Raw genomic sequence first — 20,589 nt, 5'->3', positions numbered from 1 at the left:
GCGGTCAACGTAACGGCTTTTCAGCAGTTTGGGACTGTCATAAAAACGTGACCGTTGCTATAACGACCCGCATGAACTAAACTGCCCGCTTCAACTGTACTGTGTATCTTGAAGATAGTTGAAGAACTCCATCGTTGTTCTGCCTTTCTGGAAGAATAGTGGAAGAGTTAAGAAAGCATTAGTAACTGAACGATTAATTAAGCAGCAAATTTCTTTCATTCCTCCCGAATCGTCGTACGTATTTAGTTAGCTTTTGTTTTACATTTTTAAAACGATTTTGTTTTCTCTCCATATTTTATTATCCTTAACCATTTACGCGGGTGTGTTTACTCTCTGCTATCTTGCATTTGTCTAAAGAGAATACATTAAAAATAATGATAAAGTGGTGCACACAAACACACACACGTGGTATGCACTTTGCAAACGTTCTCTTCCTTTCCAAATGCGCACTACTAATCTGGTATCGGATTCTCTTTTCTATTGTTTTGTTTTGGCCATTTCTTTTTAACATATCTTTCTTCTCTTCTGAATTGCTATCTTTCAAGTGTGCAAGTGCTAGAGAGTAAAACCTTAACAAAGATATCGAACTGTTCGAAAAAGGGCAGATTTTTGATGGTTTGTTTGCAAGGGTTCAAAAAGTAGTAATGTGTTTTTGCATTAACATGTTGCTGCTGCATTGACATTTCTGTGTGTATTGCGCTGTTCACCTACGGAACCGTTTCTGTTTTTTATCATTAGTTTAATTTTACTGTTGTTGTGTTGTATATAGTATGTGTAGGTGTGTGTGTTTATAACTTTTATTAAATATTCGCCCTCTCGATCACCCGGTACTTTCTAACAGAACAGCTCATTCCAATTGGAAAAAATAGTATGCTTGAGACATTCATTAGTCCCTCTAGTCCATATTTAACCGACTTAGGTTGCCGGTATCGAAACAAACTTGTTTGTATCGGATGCTTTCTCACACAAAAGATACAGCTGAATGCGTTGATCTTGTGATTAGCGTGAAAATTGTGCTCCCTCTATCCTTGCTACTAGCAGAAAAGGACAGGATTATTCAAATGTTGGCTACACCGGACGCTCTGCTTATCAGGGTAGATGTGTGTATGATAAACAGCAGATAAAACAAGTGGTGGTGTCTAGAAAATTGATGATTTCGTATGTTTACCAACTGAAACAGACTGATACTGAGACGGTTCCGTTGCCAACAAACCCGCAAATAGCTTGCCGCGCCACTGCCATGATTGTAATAATGCTGCTTCTTACGCGTCCCATAACCCGTCCCTAGCACTGTTCTCCCGTAGTGCTGCGATTGCTGCTGCTAATATAATGCTAGGTTACGATAAATAACACTGTCCTCCCTAAACGAGATCATTTTGCCAGCTAGTGCTAGTGCGGGATGGGGTCGGAAATGGGAACAGCTCAGCCACATCTCATCTCATCTTTGCTTTCCAATTGGACTGATCGACTGGACTGAGAGGAGCCTAGCTTTGTCACGTCTCACGTCACTGTACGTACGACCGCAATTTCCGTGCAAGCCGTGGTTGTCGCCCTTTTGCCGGTAACTCGACTCGGTTGTTATTATGTCCCCCCCGTGGTCTAAAAGCTACTTATCACATTTCGTGTAGAGGTTTGTACTTCAGAGCTTGTAATTTGATGAATCACGAAGATGTTTGTCATTTGTTTGACCGCGCTTTTTTTTACCTACCTATCTATCTTGCGCTGTGATTAGATAGATAAGATAGGACCAAACACGGTGTGGACCCCGTACGTACGTACAGCGCGCGAGACTGCAGATGTGCAGTGTGACGACAGCGACAACGGATTTGCTTGGGAACCATCGCTGAGATGTATCGTGCCTGTCTCTCTACAATAGAGCGGCTTAGGGATTATCATGTTTTGTGTCCTTTTTGTATGCAAGGATATCCGCATTACTATGAACGTTTAAAATTTGCAAACGGTTGCTTTGTATGATAAGATTTACCGCTTGTAGTGCGAAGGGAAATGTATCCTTCTATTTAAAAAAAAAATATGCCAAAGAAAGAGCTGTTTTGCTGTGGATGGTATTGAAAGCCATTTGAACCCGATGAGCTGATGAGGGGCGAAAGACGAATAAAACTTACGAATCTAATATCACAAAATTGGTACAGTCAGTGAAATAGTTCTCACGTGCGGTCCCACCATCGGACACCAGGACACAATGTCGATGGTGGACGGGAGAATGGGAACGGGCACGAAAACCAAAAACGAAAGGTCATCAATATCCTCCCTTTAATGTTTTCAATGCCGATGCCCTTTTTTGGAGACGATTTCCCCCATCACACACGGTGATGTGCACTCAAGGATGGTTTGCAGGGGGGGGGGGGGGGGTTTCGCCACTTCCCGTCCCGTCGTTGTTTGCCGCCGGGAACCGCCCTATCCCTCTCAGTGTACCTACACACTGCTCCCTGTTTGCGGGCGAGGCATCGTGGCGGTGATGGTGATAAAAATGGAGAGGATAGCAGTGCTGGAATAGGATGTATCCTTCACTGTGCGCTCCTTCTTTTTATCCTCTCAAGCTCAGCTTGCGGAGCTCAGCGAAAGGGGACAAAAGACGCCACACGCGTCGTGCGCAAACAGCAAACAGGGGCAATCTCACCAACTGGGAAACCACACAGACCGAACGATGTTGTGTTGATCGCCACCGTTTGGGACGATCACACACAAACGCTTGGCTGGAGGTTTCGCGGAAGAGCAGAGCTACCTTACCACTAAGCTTTTACTAACGGCTACCCTCTGTGTGAGCCCTCGACAAAACACTTTACTGTGCGGGAGAATGACTCCGCCGCCGTGTGTCTGTCTTATTCCATCGAAAACACTACTAAAACACATTTTTCCCTACCGGAAAACGCTAGCTGTTTTGGAAGGTGTGTTGTTGTATGTGTTGTTCCGCTTCTAACCGCTCTTTATGAGCACAAATAAAACCTTCCTTTGCCCCATTTTGCGCTGTCTGTCTCTGGCTCTTGATAATCCACGAGAGCATGTGTTTCGTGAGCGGCATTAGCGCATTCACCACATGTACTTATAGCACGGGGCTTGAGGAAGGTACTATAACCTCGGGGAACTGGTGATGGAGCAAACATTCCATACCCCCACTCGCCCCCTCTTAGCTTCTCCTACCTTCTCGCCTTACCTAAACTAAACTGTATTTATCTTATTAAGCTCTCGCCCGCTGCTCCAGTTGGCTACACATTGCCAGCATCGCGCACTCACCGTTACGCGAGTTCTCACGCCGCAGCTCTCACCTGCCCTCACGTAACGGTGCCGTGTCTTGGTTCTTGGTTTGGTTGGTATTATTCCTGCTTAAACTGTTGTTTAATTCTTTTCTCTCTATCTTAGCATGATACTTCCGCAATAATAGCTCGGTGCTGCTGCTGATGTTGCTGCTGATGTTGCTGCTGTTGTTTTGCTGCATGCGATGCACTTCGCACATTGCGGGTAGTGTGAATTACTAGCGTTACATTGTGTGTGTATATATATGTATATCGAAGAAATATTGTTCATACGTAGAGGTTGTTAATGACTTCTTGCTGAGAGTGCCCAAATATCGGTGCCTTTAAAGCACACGCACAAAGAAGAATAATGCCTACAGTAACTTAAAAGAAATGATTTTAAAATGTTTTTTTTTTTGCAAAAGCACACAACACAAAATCACACGCACACACACAGACAAACGAACAAACTATGAATTGAATGAAAAAAAAGAATGTAATAAGGGGAAAAAATAAGTAAATTATAGTAAGTAATGTAGATCAAGTTTTCAAATGCGCGCAAAACGTTCAAAAAGCTGATTTGCTTTAGCGCTTTCAAAGAAAATGTGTGTGTGTGTGCACGTGTGTGCGTTTGTATGTGGTCTCTTTTTTATCGTTAAGTTTCGCTATGAAAAACACTAAGCACCTTGTACTCGAAACACACAATTTTAAATGTTCATCGTGGTTGACAAATTGAAAACGAAAAAGGGGGAAAAAACGATATCAGACGACAATTTGGTCTCGTCATGATGCTATAAAGCTATTGTTAAAAGAAGTAAGAAAATGTTATAATCAAAGGTCAAACGATCGCGTGGATGGGAAAAGGTCGCCTTTTCGATCGGTTAGCCGTATCCCTCGCATTAGGGTTGTCTTAGGGAGTCGGCAAATCGTCCTGGCATTTAGTAACATTCGTCGTCTTCCATTGCGAAATCGCTCGAAAATCCAGAGTCCACATAAACCGAGCTGAAAAGGGGAGAGAAAATAGATAAAAAGAGCCAGATTTTAGTACACAACAGTTAGACACAAAAAAAAAAAGATAATCAACAAATCAACAAAGTGTTCAATAAATAAATCACCCAGCTCCCCATCGGTAATGGCCTTATTGCAATAACTGCCCTTTTGGCGTTTGGCTGGCCGGCTGGTCTTAACAAACGTTTTGTACCCATCGTACAATAGTGTGTGTGTTGTGCATTTATTTATAGCACAACCGGGGTTGTAGGAAAATCGATCGCGGAAAGACATTTTTGCCTACATCGGCACATCGAGCCGGTGGGACCGTTCTACTCCGGCGAAACGCTGGAACTATTCTGGCACGTTCTGTTTTGATAAACGAAGGAACTTCTCGCCGCTTTATGGCGGAGAGTGGAGTGGGTTTTATGAATGCATAAACAAAGCAGTGGGTTTAGTGGCGAATAAAAGTGTTGGAAACATAATGTAGCATCAGTAAAAGTCGTTAAATTTTGAGCAAAAAAAAAAACAAAATTAACTATGTTTGGACGCGGAAAAAGAGAGCAAGAGATCGTTACACAATTAGGAGGCTTTCGCCTTACTTTGGCTCATTTCTGCTTGAGTCATCGACTAGCACACGATCATGGGCTAGGCTAGGGGCTTGGTTAACCTTATCCGAATTTTCTGCTTGTTGTTTTTGGTACACACACATCTATCGTCAGTACAGGCTGCTGATACGTGCGACGCACACAGCAAGATTAACGAACTGTGCTAAACCATAAAAAGCGGTATTTAATGTAATGAGTCTACATTAAACCACAAACTACATGCATTTCCAATGCAATCTTTCCTGTTCAGCAATATAGGGGTTTTCAGAGATTCTCATACTTGTGGGACATGACTCTTTCTTACACGAAATAAACTATATGTGAAAGCAATTGGAATCTATAACTACCTTGTTGGGAAAATCTAATAGGAATCCGCCAAGGGTGCCATAGAGTCCAATTCTCACTATATAAAGTTCATTTCCCATTAAATAGAGTCAAGGAAGGATCCCACAGCTATGAGAGCCCCTGGAAAACCCTGTAACTCAAATGGAGTAATGGTTAGACGAGATGAAAAAGTGTCTACCTTCTTCTACCCACAGAAAGCGGAGTGCGCACCGTTTCAAGCGTTTGATCAATGTTTTGTCTAAAAATACTTTGGAATCTGCTTGCCGAAACACACAGAGCACACACATTAGACGACGACAGGCGCACACCAGAGCGAGCAATTGTTGCTTTTTAAGGTTCAACGAAAACGCAAACCTGAAATTGCATTCCGCACGTCAGTGCGCACATCGTTACACGCTCAGTAAAGGTCGGCGGCGGCGGCGGGTTGCCGATATTTTACTTCTTTTCTTGTTGCGAAAAGCATCCTCTTTTGGCGCGCGGATTTGCAAACTCCAAAACAAAACAACGATACGACGTACCACTTATTTTCCCTTATGAAATATGTATTTGCGCAAACGGTAAGGCACACATGACAGCAAACACCTTTTGCAACCCGTTTGTGGTGCTGCCAGCGGAACTATTTAACGTTTCGTGTGTGAAAGCTCTGCTGGCCCCGGCTGCTGAGAGGAGGGCATTTTAAATATGCATCCAGCTAGTGAATAATATTTGCAGCAGACATTTCTCGTACGGAATTAACACAGCCGATAGATAGGGCGAAAGCCACAAAAGCGTTGTTTTTAGATCCGATTGCATCGCAAATATATTAAATGCGATTAGTTTATAACAAGCAGCAACACCACACCAAAAAAAAAGGAATTAATTGCAACCGTTTGATGATATTTCATTCGATCACGCACGGGGGTCAACGTATTGGAGGGCGCAAAATGCTCGTAAATAAACACAAAACAAAGCCGATGCCTGTACATTTTCCGCGGGCTGATCACTAGCAGCACTAGACCGTATCGAAACCAAACGCACGTTGCCTCTTCTTTGCCTCTTTTTTCGGAGCGCCGAAAACAAACCGAAACGCATCAACAAAACGCGTTTATTGGAGGGGTGCTGGTGTGTTTGTGACGCCCCGACAAAGTGTTTGACCTCCCCCCACCCGTCCTGGGGGGAAAGCGCGCGCGGGCCCAAATACTCACTTGATCGCACGGCAGTGGAAGAAAACGATGCGCTTCAGCTTCTTGTTGTAGAAGAAGTAGTTGAACGACCACAGGCAGCCCGGCTCGCCGAACGGGTCCGAGTTCAGGTCCGGATTGTAGCTGTAGATGTCGCAGTCCTTCAGCGAGATCTCGTCCTCGATCGTCGTCCAGAGGGCGTGGCGGATCTTGCTGTACTGTTCGCCCGCCACCGGGCCCAGGTTGCCCTCGATCGAGTTCAGCACCCATTGCAGCGACGGTTCCTTGCTGAACTCATGGCTCTGGGTAAAGCGGGAGAGGAGAGAATGAACGGTTAACGTTAGTCATTATTATCGTCTGATGGAGCGAGCATATATTGTGATCACGAGACGGGAAAGGGTAGGGAAATTTATGCAAATGGCGATACGCTGTATGGCGTAGAGGCTATGGGTTTTCCATTGAAAACACACGCACACACATGTGAGAAGTACTACACAACCTACAAGTGATATTGTAAAGATGAGTTAGAAGGGGCCAGTTAGTTCTTCGTTGAAGATTGTGCTTCCTCAGACGTATGTGTCATAAAAAGGGACTGAAACAGCGAGACAATATTCATGCTGTTATATAAAAGCTAAACAATCTCCTAATTTAATTGTTGGAATTAAATTATTACACCGAAATGCTGCATAAGAATCTAGAGCAACGATTAACTTTGAAGATAAATGATAGTGACCATCTCCATCTTACGTCCGTTGCACCACAACAGTCACTTTACACCGCAGCTGTCTGCGGTTGAAGCTGAAACAAAACAACCCCAGACGGAGGTCGGGTGGTTATTACATCAGTGCCCGCACGGTGAGGAATCTTCGACACAAGCATCGAAAGCCCATGATGGGTAGCATCATAAGGCGTGTGTTAGCAGCTACGCGTAAGCACTCTTCTGTTTATGGTATCCGTTTATGAAGGCAACAGGAGAACGTTCAAGGGTCGATAACCAGTTTTGTTGATGTGTGCCCGTGTGTGTGCATTGTTGGTTGGCAAAAGGCAATCAAGACCGGAAAAATTACCTCTCCACCATCGAGAGACCCTTATTTACGATCGCACCGATCGTGCGGTTGGTCTTTGGGAGCAAATACTAATGGGAATAACTGTTATGATTCTAAATATTCTTAGAGCAAATTAAACGACGTACACTTTTCACACACAAAGATAAAATAAAAACCAAAACAAAATTATGTATCGACCCAGAGAAGCGCGCGCGTGACGCAAATAACAACGGACACACGGCCTTTTCTCGCTGCACAGAGCAAAACAACTATAAATATAGCAGAACATGACCATCGGACACCGCAGCGGCTGGTTGTCTTTCTGGCCGCCTCTCTACTCCCCCATCCTGCTTCGCGCTATGTCAAGGATACCCCCAGTCCCACATCAGCAGGGCAATTTTTGCGCGCGCGCGTTCGCCCCACACAAACGCAAGAACGTACTGTTTACTAATAAAGATTGGCGAGGTTTAGGAGATGCTGATTTCCCCTGCCCGGCGAGGAGACAGATTCGGTTTGTTGTGCTGAGGCGGCAAGTGGGTGAGAAGCATTTTTTTCTGTGTACGCAGCTGAAAACAAACCACCAAGGAGCTGTGTTTTCACCCGCTATTTTCTTCCTTCTTTGCAGCATTACATCTGCTACATGAAAGTTGGGAGTGTATTTTTCGCTTTATTTTTGGTTCGCCTTTTTCTGTGTCGGGTTAAGTGTGATTGCTCCGGCTGACCCAGTCGCAAGGTCAAACAAGGGATTGTTCTGTTTAAAAAAAGGGAAAAGTGTGTTTAATAGAAAAGGCGCATTTTCTCCCCTTTCCGACGAGTAAACTACGTACACCAGGCCTACTCAAAGTGGTATTAGTAATGGCGCATTATTCGCTTTGAAGGGATTTAGTCCCACCCTTTTGCCCATTCGAGTAAAAGAATTTCGTCGCTTGCTTTGATTTGCACCCTCTCTCTGTCTCTTACCCTAGCATCGCTGAAGTCATAGTCCGGCTCGAACGCGGCGTTCAGCGTCGCGATCAGGTAGAACAGCGTCTTGCGCGAAATCGTATCGCACAGCGTGACGCCCTCGTCCCCGGACAGGCTGCTGCGCAGGATCTGGGGCGACATGTCCTGCAGGGTTTGCGGCGGCGACAGGGCCTGCAGATCGGTCGGAGCCTGCTCCGAGGTGAACCGCTTGTACAGGGCCTTGTCGTTGCCCGCCATCTTGCACGAGTACGACTCGATCCGGCCGTAGATCGTGCTGTCGCCGGTCTGGATGTGCAGCTTGTTGTTGACCGCCTCGAACCGGGTACTTTCCAGCAGCTTCATCTTGATTTCGGGGAGCTGTTTTCCGGTGTGTCAATGCAAAAACAAAAACGATGCCCAACTTGTTCGAGCGGGGGCGGGGGGAAGTTACAACGATTTTCCTCTCGTTGATGCACAATCGATCTTTTCGATTTGTTTGCTGCTTCGTATTGGGTTTACCTTAGTGTGTATGTGTGTTGTTGTTGAACAATATTTTCTTCGATATGTTTTGCTATTATAATCCACAATGTTCGGCACAGGTTGTTCTTGTGCTTTTCTCTCTCTTTCTCTGTATCTCGTTGTTGCTGTAGTGCTTACAACTGTTTCACCAAACCATTAGTTAAACGATGCCTTATTTATGGTACGCTTACAAAGCTACAGGGGCCGCGCGCTGAAAAACTGGCCAAACTGGACGACTGACGAACAGTGATCAGGGGGCGCGGTAACACCACACTCTCACACACACACGCGCGCGCGCTTCTTAGTACAGCAGTGGCTGGTGGCACACCGTCGGGCAACTCCGGCACGGGGCGGCTGAGTATTTGACCATCTTGGGCGATCTTATCAGGCCGTTGCAGATCATCGGCACGATTCTGAACATGGTCGTTGGGTGAACGCAGAGCTTCTTCTTGAACAGTTTCGTGCTCGCGACCTGCTGGGGGTGGCGGCTCCGACTGCTGCTATTAATACGGTGCTGCTGGCTGCTGGTGGTGGGGACGACGACGGCGGCAACGAAGGCGACTGGTTGTTGCGGGCTCATTTAAGTACGGAGAAAGCGTGTCTTGCCCTTGCCGGCTACCTGGCAAGTAATCGTAGTAGCGGTTGTGGTAGTAGTGGTAGTAACGCCAATCGTTTATTGGACAAACGCGTTGGGATCGGTGGTTTTTTCTAACCCTTTATTTTTCCCGTTGGATTTCTTCAGTGGTCAGCAGGAACCGCTTTTCAGCACTCCGCAACAAAAGCGGAAAGAAGCAGAAGATTTGAAAACACACACTGTTATTAGGCAGAGCACTGCGTCACCGAGCAGCGTTGTCGCTGTAGTGGTGTGCGACGATGCTGACGCACGCTTGGCACGCACACTTGGATGCGCGTTTACGAAACGATTCACACACGACGAACTCGTCGTTTCGTTTGTACACAGACGGGGGCTTCTTCTTGTTTCAGCAAAGGGTCGGATGTTGTTGTTGTCGTTGTCGTTTTGTTCACTTCCACCGCCTTTCTTTGTTTATATGGTCAAATTATCAATTTTACCGTCAATTCGTAGAGGCCTCGCTTTCGTAACGGTAGCGGCAAACTTTGTCGGCGCGGCAATTTACACCTTTTCCTTAGTCGAAATCCTTGTACTGACCTTCAACAAAGGCTTCGGTAATGTAAGCGCTTTCGTCAATAATTCTCTTTCTCTCTCTCACACACACATACACGCGCGCGCGTCTGAAAAACAGGATATCTTTGCTTTCGTGTGGCTTGTGACACACTTTTCCCCAGAAGAAACAAGAAGTACGGGCAACTTCTAGCACATTTTCACGAAAAAACACGTTTCGGAGCTCGAGTAGCTAGTGCGGAGAGGGGGAGGCTCTTCACGCACGCATACGAAAATAGGTACACTCGTACGCACTTACGCACTGTGTACAAACACACGCACACACACACAAACGCACCGAAAACACGACGCACTGCACCACACACAGAGGCAAGTTTTTTTGCTGCTTTTTCTTCTTGTATTCTCCCGAGCTTTTGTGTTGCTCCCTGCTGCTGCACACCCTGCACAACACCCTTTTCCTGACGCTTCGTTGTATCGCGCGTTGCCTTCGGAATGTAATCGAACGGAAAATATGCACCACTTACGGGTAGTGCATTAAGTTTGTTTGTTCGCTTTCTTGTACCTTTTTCAGCTCGCTCAGAAAGATTTGGAAAATTGTAACCACACACACACGCACGCACACCTAGACACCAGGCTACATATAGCTGTCTAAAGAGGACTTGTATTTTTCCATCATTTTCGCTGCTTTTACTGGGTCACACACACACGCACACACCGGGTTGTGGCAGAACAATGGCGGGGGAAGGTAGTTTCCCCGAGGGTGTGCTCTCGCGGCGCCTTGTTGCTGGATGTTTACGATCGAAATGTGATGTCGATCGTGTTTGTCGCTGGTGATCACTTTTGTTATTCAGCTGCTTCTTCTATCCTCGCTCAACACACAGAGAAAACACACAGAAAACAATGGAAAACGCTCGTTCCGAAACACACTGGATGTAGCGAGATGGCTTTCACAATGATTTCTTCGGTCGCACACACGCACACGAATCTGATCGCTAGCAAGTTCTACGCAAAGTGTTTGGCAAGATGGTTACCTTCGCAAGCTGTAGGGCAGAGCCGTACGGGTGGGCTTATTGCAGAGCAATCGAAAGGATTCGACGATCGCCAAGGTGGTCAAGCTAGTACGTAACTCCAGGTTTTAACATGCCAAGTATCACATTGATTACGATTATTTATTCTTTCTTTTCAAATGTCACGGAAATATCACAATATTTGAAACATTCACAGTTGTTGATCGGTTTTTGCTACAAAAGAATTGGTTATTTCTATCGTTCGATATTATTGTTCGATACCTTCCGAATGTTTAGCTGTTTTCAGTAGAGATGGGCATGTGTGCAGAATGTCAGTTCGTTTATATTGCAAGTTTAAGCACTATTCTAGCTGGTTTGGGAAGAAGCAAATCAGCTCAAAATGAATCATTAATTCTAAAATGAAATCGAATTTAAATGAATGTGAATCAACAACAGTGTGTGTTATTCAGGACATTTTTTTAGGTCAATTAGGTCTGACTTTAGAAGTATTTTTTCGGTTTCGTCAAGTTTGTAGTGGTGGGCATTTTGGCTCCGGATGAGACGTAATTCCGATCCGCCGAAAAGGATTAAGGGTGGTGGCAACGCTGATCGGATCAAGGTGTTATAAATGACAAGGTGAAGTTGTTCAGAGCAAAATGACATTTCTCGACTTGACATATCTCTTCCGGGGGCTCCGGTATAAAAATCGGGGAGGGCTGGTGCGGGGTAATGAAATTTATATGCAGAGAGTGACAGATGTCCCCCAGCAAAAGCGATAAAAATCAACCTTCTAAGTACATTATCCTTGGATCGGATGCGATTTTATCGGACGAGATTTATATGGGATTGGACAGATAACGTCGGACGTGCGATTTCGTTATCCGACGTTATCTGTCATATCCCATATAAAAATTTGACAGGCCGTCCGATAAAATCGCATTCGAAAAAGCGTTGCCACCGCCCTAACCCTTGTGTTGATGACCCAGTTATATTTTAAACAGTTTCTGTACTGGCAGAATCTCATACTGTTCCATAAAAGTTGTGCGATGTCTTTGTATTATTACAATCCTTGTAGTAATTTCATTATTATGCTCGATATTTATTCAATTTATACAATTCATTTAAACAAAAAGCTTTGTTCCTACTCCGTTAGTGGGGAGCTTCCTTCAGAAGTACGACAAAACATATTCATCAAGTATTTGCGACCCATGTAAGGCAGGTTATATTCACAAACGCTACGATTTTCGCTCGTTATATCCAGCTTTGGTGTAAGATCGAATTTGAATTTAATATCCTTCTTGCATCCTTGTGAGAAATGCAACATTAGACCTGCTAATGCAAATGATTTACAGATTAATTCTGTAAGCTGGCTGCATCTAAAATGAAATATTAGGAGTTACACACTGCAGAGGAAACACTTAGTGGTAATGTACCTACAATTTTCTGCGGTACATATCCACTCGGTCAACCAGGAGCCGCGGTTCTTGGCTTATTTTTGCGAATTATTTCTTTGGCTGCTCGGGGTCGCTAGTAACTCGCTTGCTGAATCCGGTACATCGATAAAAAGGCGATTGTTTCGCATGAGACGCAACAAGCTATCGATGCAGGAGTTAGACGCCTTGTTACTTAGGGCCCAATTACGAAGGTTTTCTTGCAATGTCTCTCGTTGCACCTTTTCATCTTTAACATCATCGTCTTCTTCTTCCGAAGATTCATCAGTTTCATCAGCATCCATAGCGCCGGTTTCATCAACAAAGATCTCTGGTTCCACTACACACGTAAATAAGAAGATGGAAAATTTCCCCTTTGTTACCATGGCGATTCATACGGAAGTGAGTAAAATTACATACGCTGTTTACTGTAATTTTTACTTACCCACTGCTACTGTCGACTGGCCACATTCACTATTTTCATTTGTAGCTTCAAACGCAGTTCTGTCTGCATCTATTGCAGCTATTTTCAATGCTTCCATCGCGTCTTCCATTTTGTGCGCTTTATTGCCACTTATAAGGCACGATTGCAATGATAACTTTTGCTTGCGGAAAATGGCGACCGTTTATCGTTGAACGCTTTTCAACTGCGAGTGGCCGATCATTTGCAAAACTAACAAAAGAACTCGCAACAAACGCATTATCCGTGCTTGCCGTACAACTGGCAGTGGGGCGATGAACCGTGGGCATGACATTTTCGTTCAGTTCACAAGATAAAGTTTCGTTAAAAAATAATACAAGAAACTCTCAACAAGAGCATGACATAATAGAACGGAACGAAAACCATCGTAGATTTTAAATATTTTGGAGTAGAATAGAAACTCCAACATTTTTTAAACTGTTGCTGAAAAATGAAACCAATTTAAAAAAAAATCTAAATTAATTAAAAGAGGATCACATTTTAGGATAAACTCCATTTTGATGTTCCAGTGATTTACTGTGGTAAAATTAATTCTTTGTTTATGCATTCCTTTTAAAATATTTTTTCCGCCTTCACAATCGTCAAAAAAATCATAAAAGAAATGAATTTGATTTCTTCGTCAAACGGGCGCACGATTGCCAATTGCTGTCAATCCTCGATAAATAAAACATGGCTACCGCGCTTGACAGCACTCAATGCGAATCGATGGCCGTACCCGTCCCAATACAGAGCTTAACTTTTCGATCATCGCTCGTATTGATAAGGTAAAAGTGAGGAAGCACCTTTAACCCGTGTACAGCTTGTCCGAGTGTGGCCAGTGTTGGTAGGGTTTCGCTACTTAAGTTTTCATTTCGAGCCAAGCTTACACAACCCTCAACTCCGTTACCGATATCGTCCAGGTGGGGGGAGGGGGACTGGTGTTCCGTTTTCTTTGCATTCGCCCGTGCAATCGCCTCACCCTTCAAGGCCAGGCATCGGTGTGTGATGGTGGTGTCGTCGTCGTCGTAGTGGTTGCAACTATCCCATAAAGCTACGCTCAATCGCAAATGATGTGAAGAACGGAATGTGTCGTGTGTGTACCGCCACTGCAAAATAATAATCCTCCGGCACGGGAGTTGCCAACGGAACAGGCGGAAAACTACCCCGTGCTCAAGGGCCCAAGTGTATTTGCGCCACTGTCAAAGCGTGTGAGTCTGTCCTGTCTTAGTGGAATCCAACTGGAATCGGTCGTCGCCAGGTGCAATATTTGCTGCTGCCGCTGCTATGCGGAGCGGAGTGACTGTGTGCAGGAATTATCAGTGAAATACAGCATCCACACAGCAGCAGCAGCAGCAGCAGCGAGAAGCGGTTCTAATCTCGAGGCTGGCTATCCAAATATTGCGGAACCACACACAACCCCGTGAGAGGCTCTGCATTGCGGAGGGCCCACCGAACGTAACACGATGAGGCGTGAGAAGGGGCGCACGGATTGGGGGGAAAAAAGGAAGAGGAGAACGTGAACGCACGCACGCACGCACGCAGCCCAGTGATAACACACTGGCACATCGTAATTCGGCTTATCATACTTGCCATGCCGAGCGAACAGACGGGGAAGGAAGGGAAAGTGGTCCCGCAAATGACATTGCCATTAGGCAGGCAGGGATGGCCGGCGGGTCGGTGGTTGGGTGATTAACGATCCCGTTGTCTCGTTGTAGGAAGGAGGAGGAGGAGGTGAAGAAACAGCGGGGTAGCAGAACATCCCCGTGGAACGGTTGCGGTGGGGGATGCCGAAGGCAAGGAGGCGGTTTATGGTCCGAGGGTGGCCGTAAAAGCCAATAATAATAGCAACCAGCACCGCACGGGCACATACACACACACGCACACGTGTACGCGCGCTAGTGTGTTTATTCCTCCAACACACATTCGTCTCGCGTAGTAGCCAGGGGTTTCTATCTTTACCCCCCCACCCAGCCTGCACGTCAACATCAACCCCGCAAATCCGCACCCACCGCAGCACAAACCCGATCGAAGCAGCCCATGGACGGCACAGGGGGCTGGCTGCGCCGTGTGTGTGTGTGTCATCAGGGGTGGGTAGTGTACTGGCGGGTGCTCTCGGTGTGCTCGGCTGTCGCTGTGTGGCAAAGAACAAAAACGGTGCTGGTTCACTACGCGCTTTCCTCTCGGAGCATTCGTTCGCTGGCGGTGGAAGTGCGCTGTCGCGTGTTTTTCGTTTTGTTCGTGTGCGGTGGTGAGCTGTGCTGTGTGCTTCTGTGTGGCGGCTGGTTTGTAGTAAGTCTGTGCCCATATACACTCACACACATACTGCTCGGGTGTGCAATTTTTAGCCCCAGCATAGGGGAAACCCTCATCGTATCCTCAACAGGGGTAAAAAAAAGAAAAGTGAAAAATGCTCGTCCGTTTGTGGGTGCAAAATTTGCTTCGAGTTTTTTTCGTTCGAGCTCTAGTGCAAAAAAATCGTCCTCCCAAGGGGCAACTCTTCTTCAAGGGAGGTTGTGCTTGAAAGTGAACTTTTTCTGTGGTGAATCGGCTCTTCATCCCTCGCTCTGAAGCGTTGTGTGCGCGTGTGTGTGTTTGTGTGTGGGATTTGTATGTGTGCCTGGTGCAATTTTTTTCCTCCCTTTCATAAAACGGAGCCGAGAAGTGGGGTCCTCCTTTTTTTAGTATTCTGCGGGGGCCATCCGTGTCCAAAATCGATACTTGTGTGTGATGGGGATGACAAGCAGGCGGGGGCTGGGGGCTTTTTGCTCGCGCGCGCCACCATGTGTGTGTATGTGTCCCCACCTAGTACAGTGTGTGTGTGTGTGCGAGTGTGCTGAAGTGTACGTGCGCGAAGGGTTGAAGGGAATGGGCCAGCACGAGCAGGGACACCTTTGCCGTGAAGAAACCAAAAATGAACCGTGCTCTTTTTTTAACTCACTCTCTCTGCTCTCTCGTTCTGCGTTTGCTGCGCTAACTTTTGTCTCCCAAGAGCAGCAGCAGGAACAGTTGTCGGAATATCTTATCTGCTTGAAGGAAGAAAGCAGTCGTAAATTTTAAATTTGTCACACAAATTAGCATTAAAATACGGTGTTTTGGGCAGGGGGAGATGGTGAATCACGACGACCACTATTTTATCGTGTCATGCCCCCTTAAAAGATATGCTGTGTACGTCACACACTGGGAACGAACAACCCTCTCACGTGACAGCACACACTCGGTTTCACGCTCTCTCTCTCTCTCGCGCGCGCTCATCCAATTGACAGCACAAAATAAAGGCACTCACACACACACTGAGCGCCGCAGCAACGGTTTTGACAGCAGTGGTCACGGCGCTGTGTAGTTGTACAGTGTGTGACGGAAAACGGAGCAGCCCTGTCTGTGCACGCAGTTTTGTCGGCTCCTGCGAGCGGGTGGCTTTTTTATTGTGTTGGGTTGGTTGGAAAAACGACACACACACACATACATAAGAACCGTGTGTGTTTCTGGCAAGTGCATCGATCTTCACACGCGTTGCAAAGGGAACGAAATTCCATTCTACCTAGCAAAGTGCCTTTTTGACTGTGCGGAAACAAAAAAAAGCATACTGCAGCTACGTTTTCCTCCACCGCACAAGGCTGCTGATGTAACGCGGCACCCGAAATCCTGGCAAGCGTCGCCGAGCCTCTGCCAACTTCCCTGCTCGAAGACCAGCTGTGTGTGTGTGTGGTAGTAGTAGCCCGCAGCGAAAGGAAGCGAAATCGAAACCGATCGAAGAAGCCTTTACAGCACACAGTGTGGATGTTACACAACGCGTGGGCACCGAGTGGGCAAGTGCGTGTGTAGAGCCAAATGTGTTTATAGATAGTTCTTCCTCCCTTACTTCTCCAGCGAAAAAAAGTACATCCCTTTTCGCACCTCCCCCCCTCCGTCCCCCCGTCCCAAGGTCTCAAGGTGTAGTGTGAAATAAGACAAACACAATCAACAGTGAATAAGTGAATTCAATCAAAACCGAAAAATTTATATCATCAGCGCTTCATCTTGTCACCATTATTCCACATCTGTGAAGAAAAAGGACCTAGAACATTGCTGGAAAGGATGTCGAAAGGAACAGCCTGCAAAAAACCCTCTCCACCTTTGCCAATATGGAGAGATGAAACCACCAAACGGCGCAATGTTTTCTTTCGATTTCGAATTTTGCCACGGACACACATTTTTGGTGCTCACGTAATCTAGCTTACACCATCACCTGGTGTGTGTGTGTGTTTCTGTGGACCTCCCCAAAAACGTCCCCGCGGGGGAGGCTTACGCATCATCGGGCATCCAAACGGTCCCTTCAAAACCGCTCCGGCTCCGGGCAACAACTCCACCAGGTTTACTTTCGGTGGCCGATGGTGGTCCCGGACTGGTGGTCGCTTTGCCTGGCCTGGCCGTCGTCAACGGCATATCCGCTCCGGCTATGTAAATGCCACCTTCAGAGGCTAATTAATTACACAAACTTCGCTCACAAACATCCAGGATGAGTTTCGTGGGAGTGGTGTGGAGAGGAGCAGAAGAGCCCAAAGGTGCTCCCTTTTCGTTTGCCTTCTTTCAATACCCACAATAACAACAAGAACAACAGCACAACAGCTCACCGGTTGTTGGTCAGGTTTTTCGGAGTGGGCGATGGGCAAGAATGGAACGAACCAACAAAAAAAAAAAAGTCCTAGCCAAAATGTGTGTGTGGACTGCTGGCGTACCCCACACAACAACAACAACAACAACCACAAAATGCCGTGTTCTCCCCAATACACGTGCGTGGTGGCTTTCGTGTTAACATGAAATTTTATTCCATTTCGTCCTTTCGTGGAACTGTTTTTGGAGCATGAGAGCAAGGCGGGCGGTTTTTGGAGGAGCTCTGAAGGATTCGTTGCTGCTTGAATAATGATTACCAACCGTTTTTATTCAACACTTAGTCACTCGAAGTGTTGTTTTGTGGTGTTTTGGGGCAGAGTTAAGGGTGGAAAATACTTTATTTTCTTGCCACCAAGTGCGATGAAACCAGCAGGGGGATAATAATTTAAAGTCCATGGAGCAGACATCGTATAATCAACCTTACGCTAACAGTTTAACAAGGTGTTTTGTGAGGAGAGTACTGTTTCAACGAACTCTGATAGTTGAAGGCTTTGTGAAACATCAAACTGAAATCGAGGCTGCAAGAAAAAAAGGACTATTAGCCTCCCCCGGAGCATGATTCATCAGACACTGTGGAAGCTACACTCAAAGCTTGGGGGCACAGCCGAAAGCTTAAGCACACAGGATATTTGCTACAATTTTGTACCCGAAAAGGCGCCAGGTGTACACCCCAAAAACGTCCATCACTTGCAAATAACCCTAACGAGCAATCCGAGGAACAGTTTTCCTTTCATTTTGTTTTAACTTTTTTTTTCGTACCCCGGCCCTTAGCGCGCACCTGTTTAAAGCCGTACTAATTCATTCTCCATTTTTCCACTTTTCTTTTTTAGTTTCCGAATCCGTTAATCTCGTCGGCGGGAGCCCTTTTTCCGGCCGGAAGCAATACGAAACACACGCGCACACTTACACGCAACTCACAACAAACACACACGCATACCCAGCAGCAGCACGGCGGCACAGCGGCCGAATCCTTGAATTGTGTGTCTGTGTATGTGTGTGTCTGTGTGTGTGTGTGCAAGTGTGCCTGTGTCCGTGGTCCTTGCGAGAAGGAGAAGACGTGTTTGTAAGTGTGGTGTGCACGTGCAGCATAAGTGGGTGTTGGTGTTGGTAGGTGTAGGTGAAGCGGAAACAAGTGCGTGAGTGCAAGTGTTGTACGCCCAACCGCGCCGCATAAGGGAGCGATAGAAGAGGCGTCCCCATCGTCATATCCCCCATTAACCGGCGTCATCATCCTCATCGCGTCATTATTGTTGGCCCGCGGTCGCCCTTTGATCGTCGCCCAAGTGGTCGCCCAGCCCGCCTTCCCGAGGAAAGAAGAAGTGCGTGCGTGTATTTTGAGTGCATTTTTGTTGTGTTGGCCGTCGGTTTAGTTGGTCGTCGTGCAGCTTCTCTCCCCCCACACAATCGTCATTCTGTGTCTCTTCAAATTTGCAGGCAAGGCCAGGCTAGTTGCAGTGATATACAAGAGCGAAGCAAAAGTGTGCATCTTGGTGATGAAGTGAAAGCCCTGCGGGAGCATTATATCTATCGCGGTTCTAATAATTAGCGTGCGCGCGCGCGTGTGTGTGGGTGTATTGTGTCTACACGACCACCGAAGAAGGAAAAAGGAAAGAATAGAGCGTGTGGTGGTGTAACTGTTTTCGTTTGCGGAAACGTGCGTGAGGCTTTGATTTTTGGGGCGTTTGACACGACCAACCCGCCACCACAACGGAAGCACCGGGCGTACGTTCGCCTCGCCTGCGCCAACGCTTGCTAGGACGACGATCGCGTGGAGGACGACGGTAGCAGGACTCGAAGCTTCCTGCGCACGCTGAATTGCACACGACGACTCCAACGACGATCGCAAATCCTTTCCATCGAAAGGAACAGAAGCGGCGAGAACGACGAAGACGACGACGACGACGATCCGCTGACGATCGCCGTTGCACAATCACAATCTTCCAGACGCGTCGGCGGTGACCTGCTGCCTCAGCCAGCAGCAGTAGTAGTAGCAGCAGCAGCCAAGCGGATTGGGACGCGCATACGACGACGGCGTTAACCACCCCCTCAGCCCCACCATATCCCCCGCGTGCGAGCAAACCAAACGTCCGAACGACGGAAACCAGGAAGCAAATTGAAAGCAGGAGGATGGATTGCAAACGGATTTTGCGCTGCTCGGCACTAGTCGTGCTAGTTTTAGTCACCCTAGTAAATGCACAAAGCTCAGGTATTTGAACATTGCTACCTTATTTATAATACCTATAATACTGCCTTCAACCGTTGTTTTAACTATTTTAACACAAACACCACCTTCCCCCTTACACCCACACACTCGGTTTCTTGTCGAGAAAGAGGAAAAGAAACCATTTCTTTCTCAAACTCACTAATTTCTCTTTGAACTTCTGTCATCACACACTGTGTTCTCTACTACACTGTTCTGTTTTTGTTTTTGTGTTATTTTCGATTGTTCTCCGCCCTTTTTTTATCTTTCTTAACGTACCGTTGTTGATACTCCTTCTCTTTTACCGGGTGTACGTTGAACGTTTCTAGGTGTTAATTTCAATTATTATGTTTGAATGTTTTACATGACTCTTTTTCTCTATTTTGGTTCCACCTCTCTAATTGAACAACGTCACTACACCTTTCCTTATTTAATTTCGACATTTTTTCTTTATATTCATTTATTTGTTTTCGACATTTGTTAAGAATTTCAGGTTAAAAATTTCAGACCTTTCCAGAGTGGATTAATTGCATAGAAAAGAACATTAAAATCGAAAAAGCTGCTAATTTTAGTTTATTTCATCCTTCGTTCGAGTAGATGATTCATCACGATCATCGCTAATTCATTTTGGGCTGTTTTTTATTTCTCCCCACGATAGTGTGTAGTTCATTCGAACGAACCAGTGCATCCATTAGCTGATAATCGTACTTTTCGTTTTGCCGTAAAATTTCCCTTTTACATGATTTTTCTGTAAAAAAAAGTAAATATTATTAAACAATATCATCATTGCTTGAGCAAAGGTTTTTCGTTTCCTCCCTGCATAAATGTAAGCCTGCATTATTT

The 20,589-nt window shown here is 46.1% G+C and overlaps 2 protein-coding genes and 1 long non-coding RNA gene across 15 annotated transcripts in view; 1 reads left to right on the top strand and 2 right to left on the bottom strand.

Annotated features, from left to right (window-relative positions):
- Positions 1-256: 256 nt before the first annotated feature.
- On the bottom strand, positions 257-11,076 carry LOC121597326 (repressor of RNA polymerase III transcription MAF1 homolog). Its single transcript, XM_041923002.1, has 3 exons — positions 8,358-11,076; positions 6,376-6,653; positions 257-4,253 (listed from the first exon to the last, which is right to left on the bottom strand). The coding sequence occupies exons 1-3, from the start codon at positions 8,700-8,702 to the stop codon at positions 4,190-4,192; spliced, it is 687 nt and encodes a 228-aa protein (XP_041778936.1). The 5' UTR covers positions 8,703-11,076; the 3' UTR covers positions 257-4,189.
- A 1,024-nt stretch (positions 11,077-12,100) lies between these two features.
- On the bottom strand, positions 12,101-13,273 carry LOC121596724. The gene is made up of 3 exons (XR_006005308.1): positions 12,882-13,273; positions 12,444-12,776; positions 12,101-12,382 (listed from the first exon to the last, which is right to left on the bottom strand). It is a non-coding gene; the product is annotated as an uncharacterized LOC121596724 (long non-coding RNA).
- Positions 13,274-13,582: 309 nt separating this feature from the next.
- Positions 13,583-20,589, top strand: part of LOC121596956 — a 69,426-nt gene continuing 62,419 nt past the window's right edge. Inside the window, exons 1-3 of one of the 13 annotated variants that reach the window (XM_041922376.1) lie at positions 14,994-15,185; positions 18,377-18,609; positions 18,981-19,752. In XM_041922376.1, the coding sequence (XP_041778310.1) occupies positions 19,674-19,752 (79 nt within the window). In that variant the 5' untranslated portion in view covers positions 14,994-15,185; positions 18,377-18,609; positions 18,981-19,673. The other 12 variants (XM_041922377.1, XM_041922369.1, XM_041922371.1 and 9 more) reach the window with 12 other exon arrangements.

This window comes from Anopheles merus, chromosome 3R (assembly GCF_017562075.2).
Source record: "Anopheles merus strain MAF chromosome 3R, AmerM5.1, whole genome shotgun sequence".
Taxonomy (NCBI): domain Eukaryota; kingdom Metazoa; phylum Arthropoda; class Insecta; order Diptera; family Culicidae; genus Anopheles; species Anopheles merus.
This window is presented reverse-complemented; position numbering and strand designations above follow the sequence as displayed.

Bases quoted from the DNA above. Each gene is read 5' to 3' on its own strand.
- LOC121597326 (XM_041923002.1), bottom strand. From the start codon at position 8,702: ATGAAGCTGCTGGAAAGTACCCGGTTCGAGGCGGTCAACAACAAGCTG. The intron at 6,654-8,357 runs GTAAGAGACAGA...CGCTTTACCCAG, and splicing joins ATGACTTCAGCGATGCTAGG to AGCCATGAGTTCAGCAAGGA. The intron at 4,254-6,375 runs GTGAGTATTTGG...TCCCCTTTTCAG, and splicing joins TTCCACTGCCGTGCGATCAA to CTCGGTTTATGTGGACTCTG.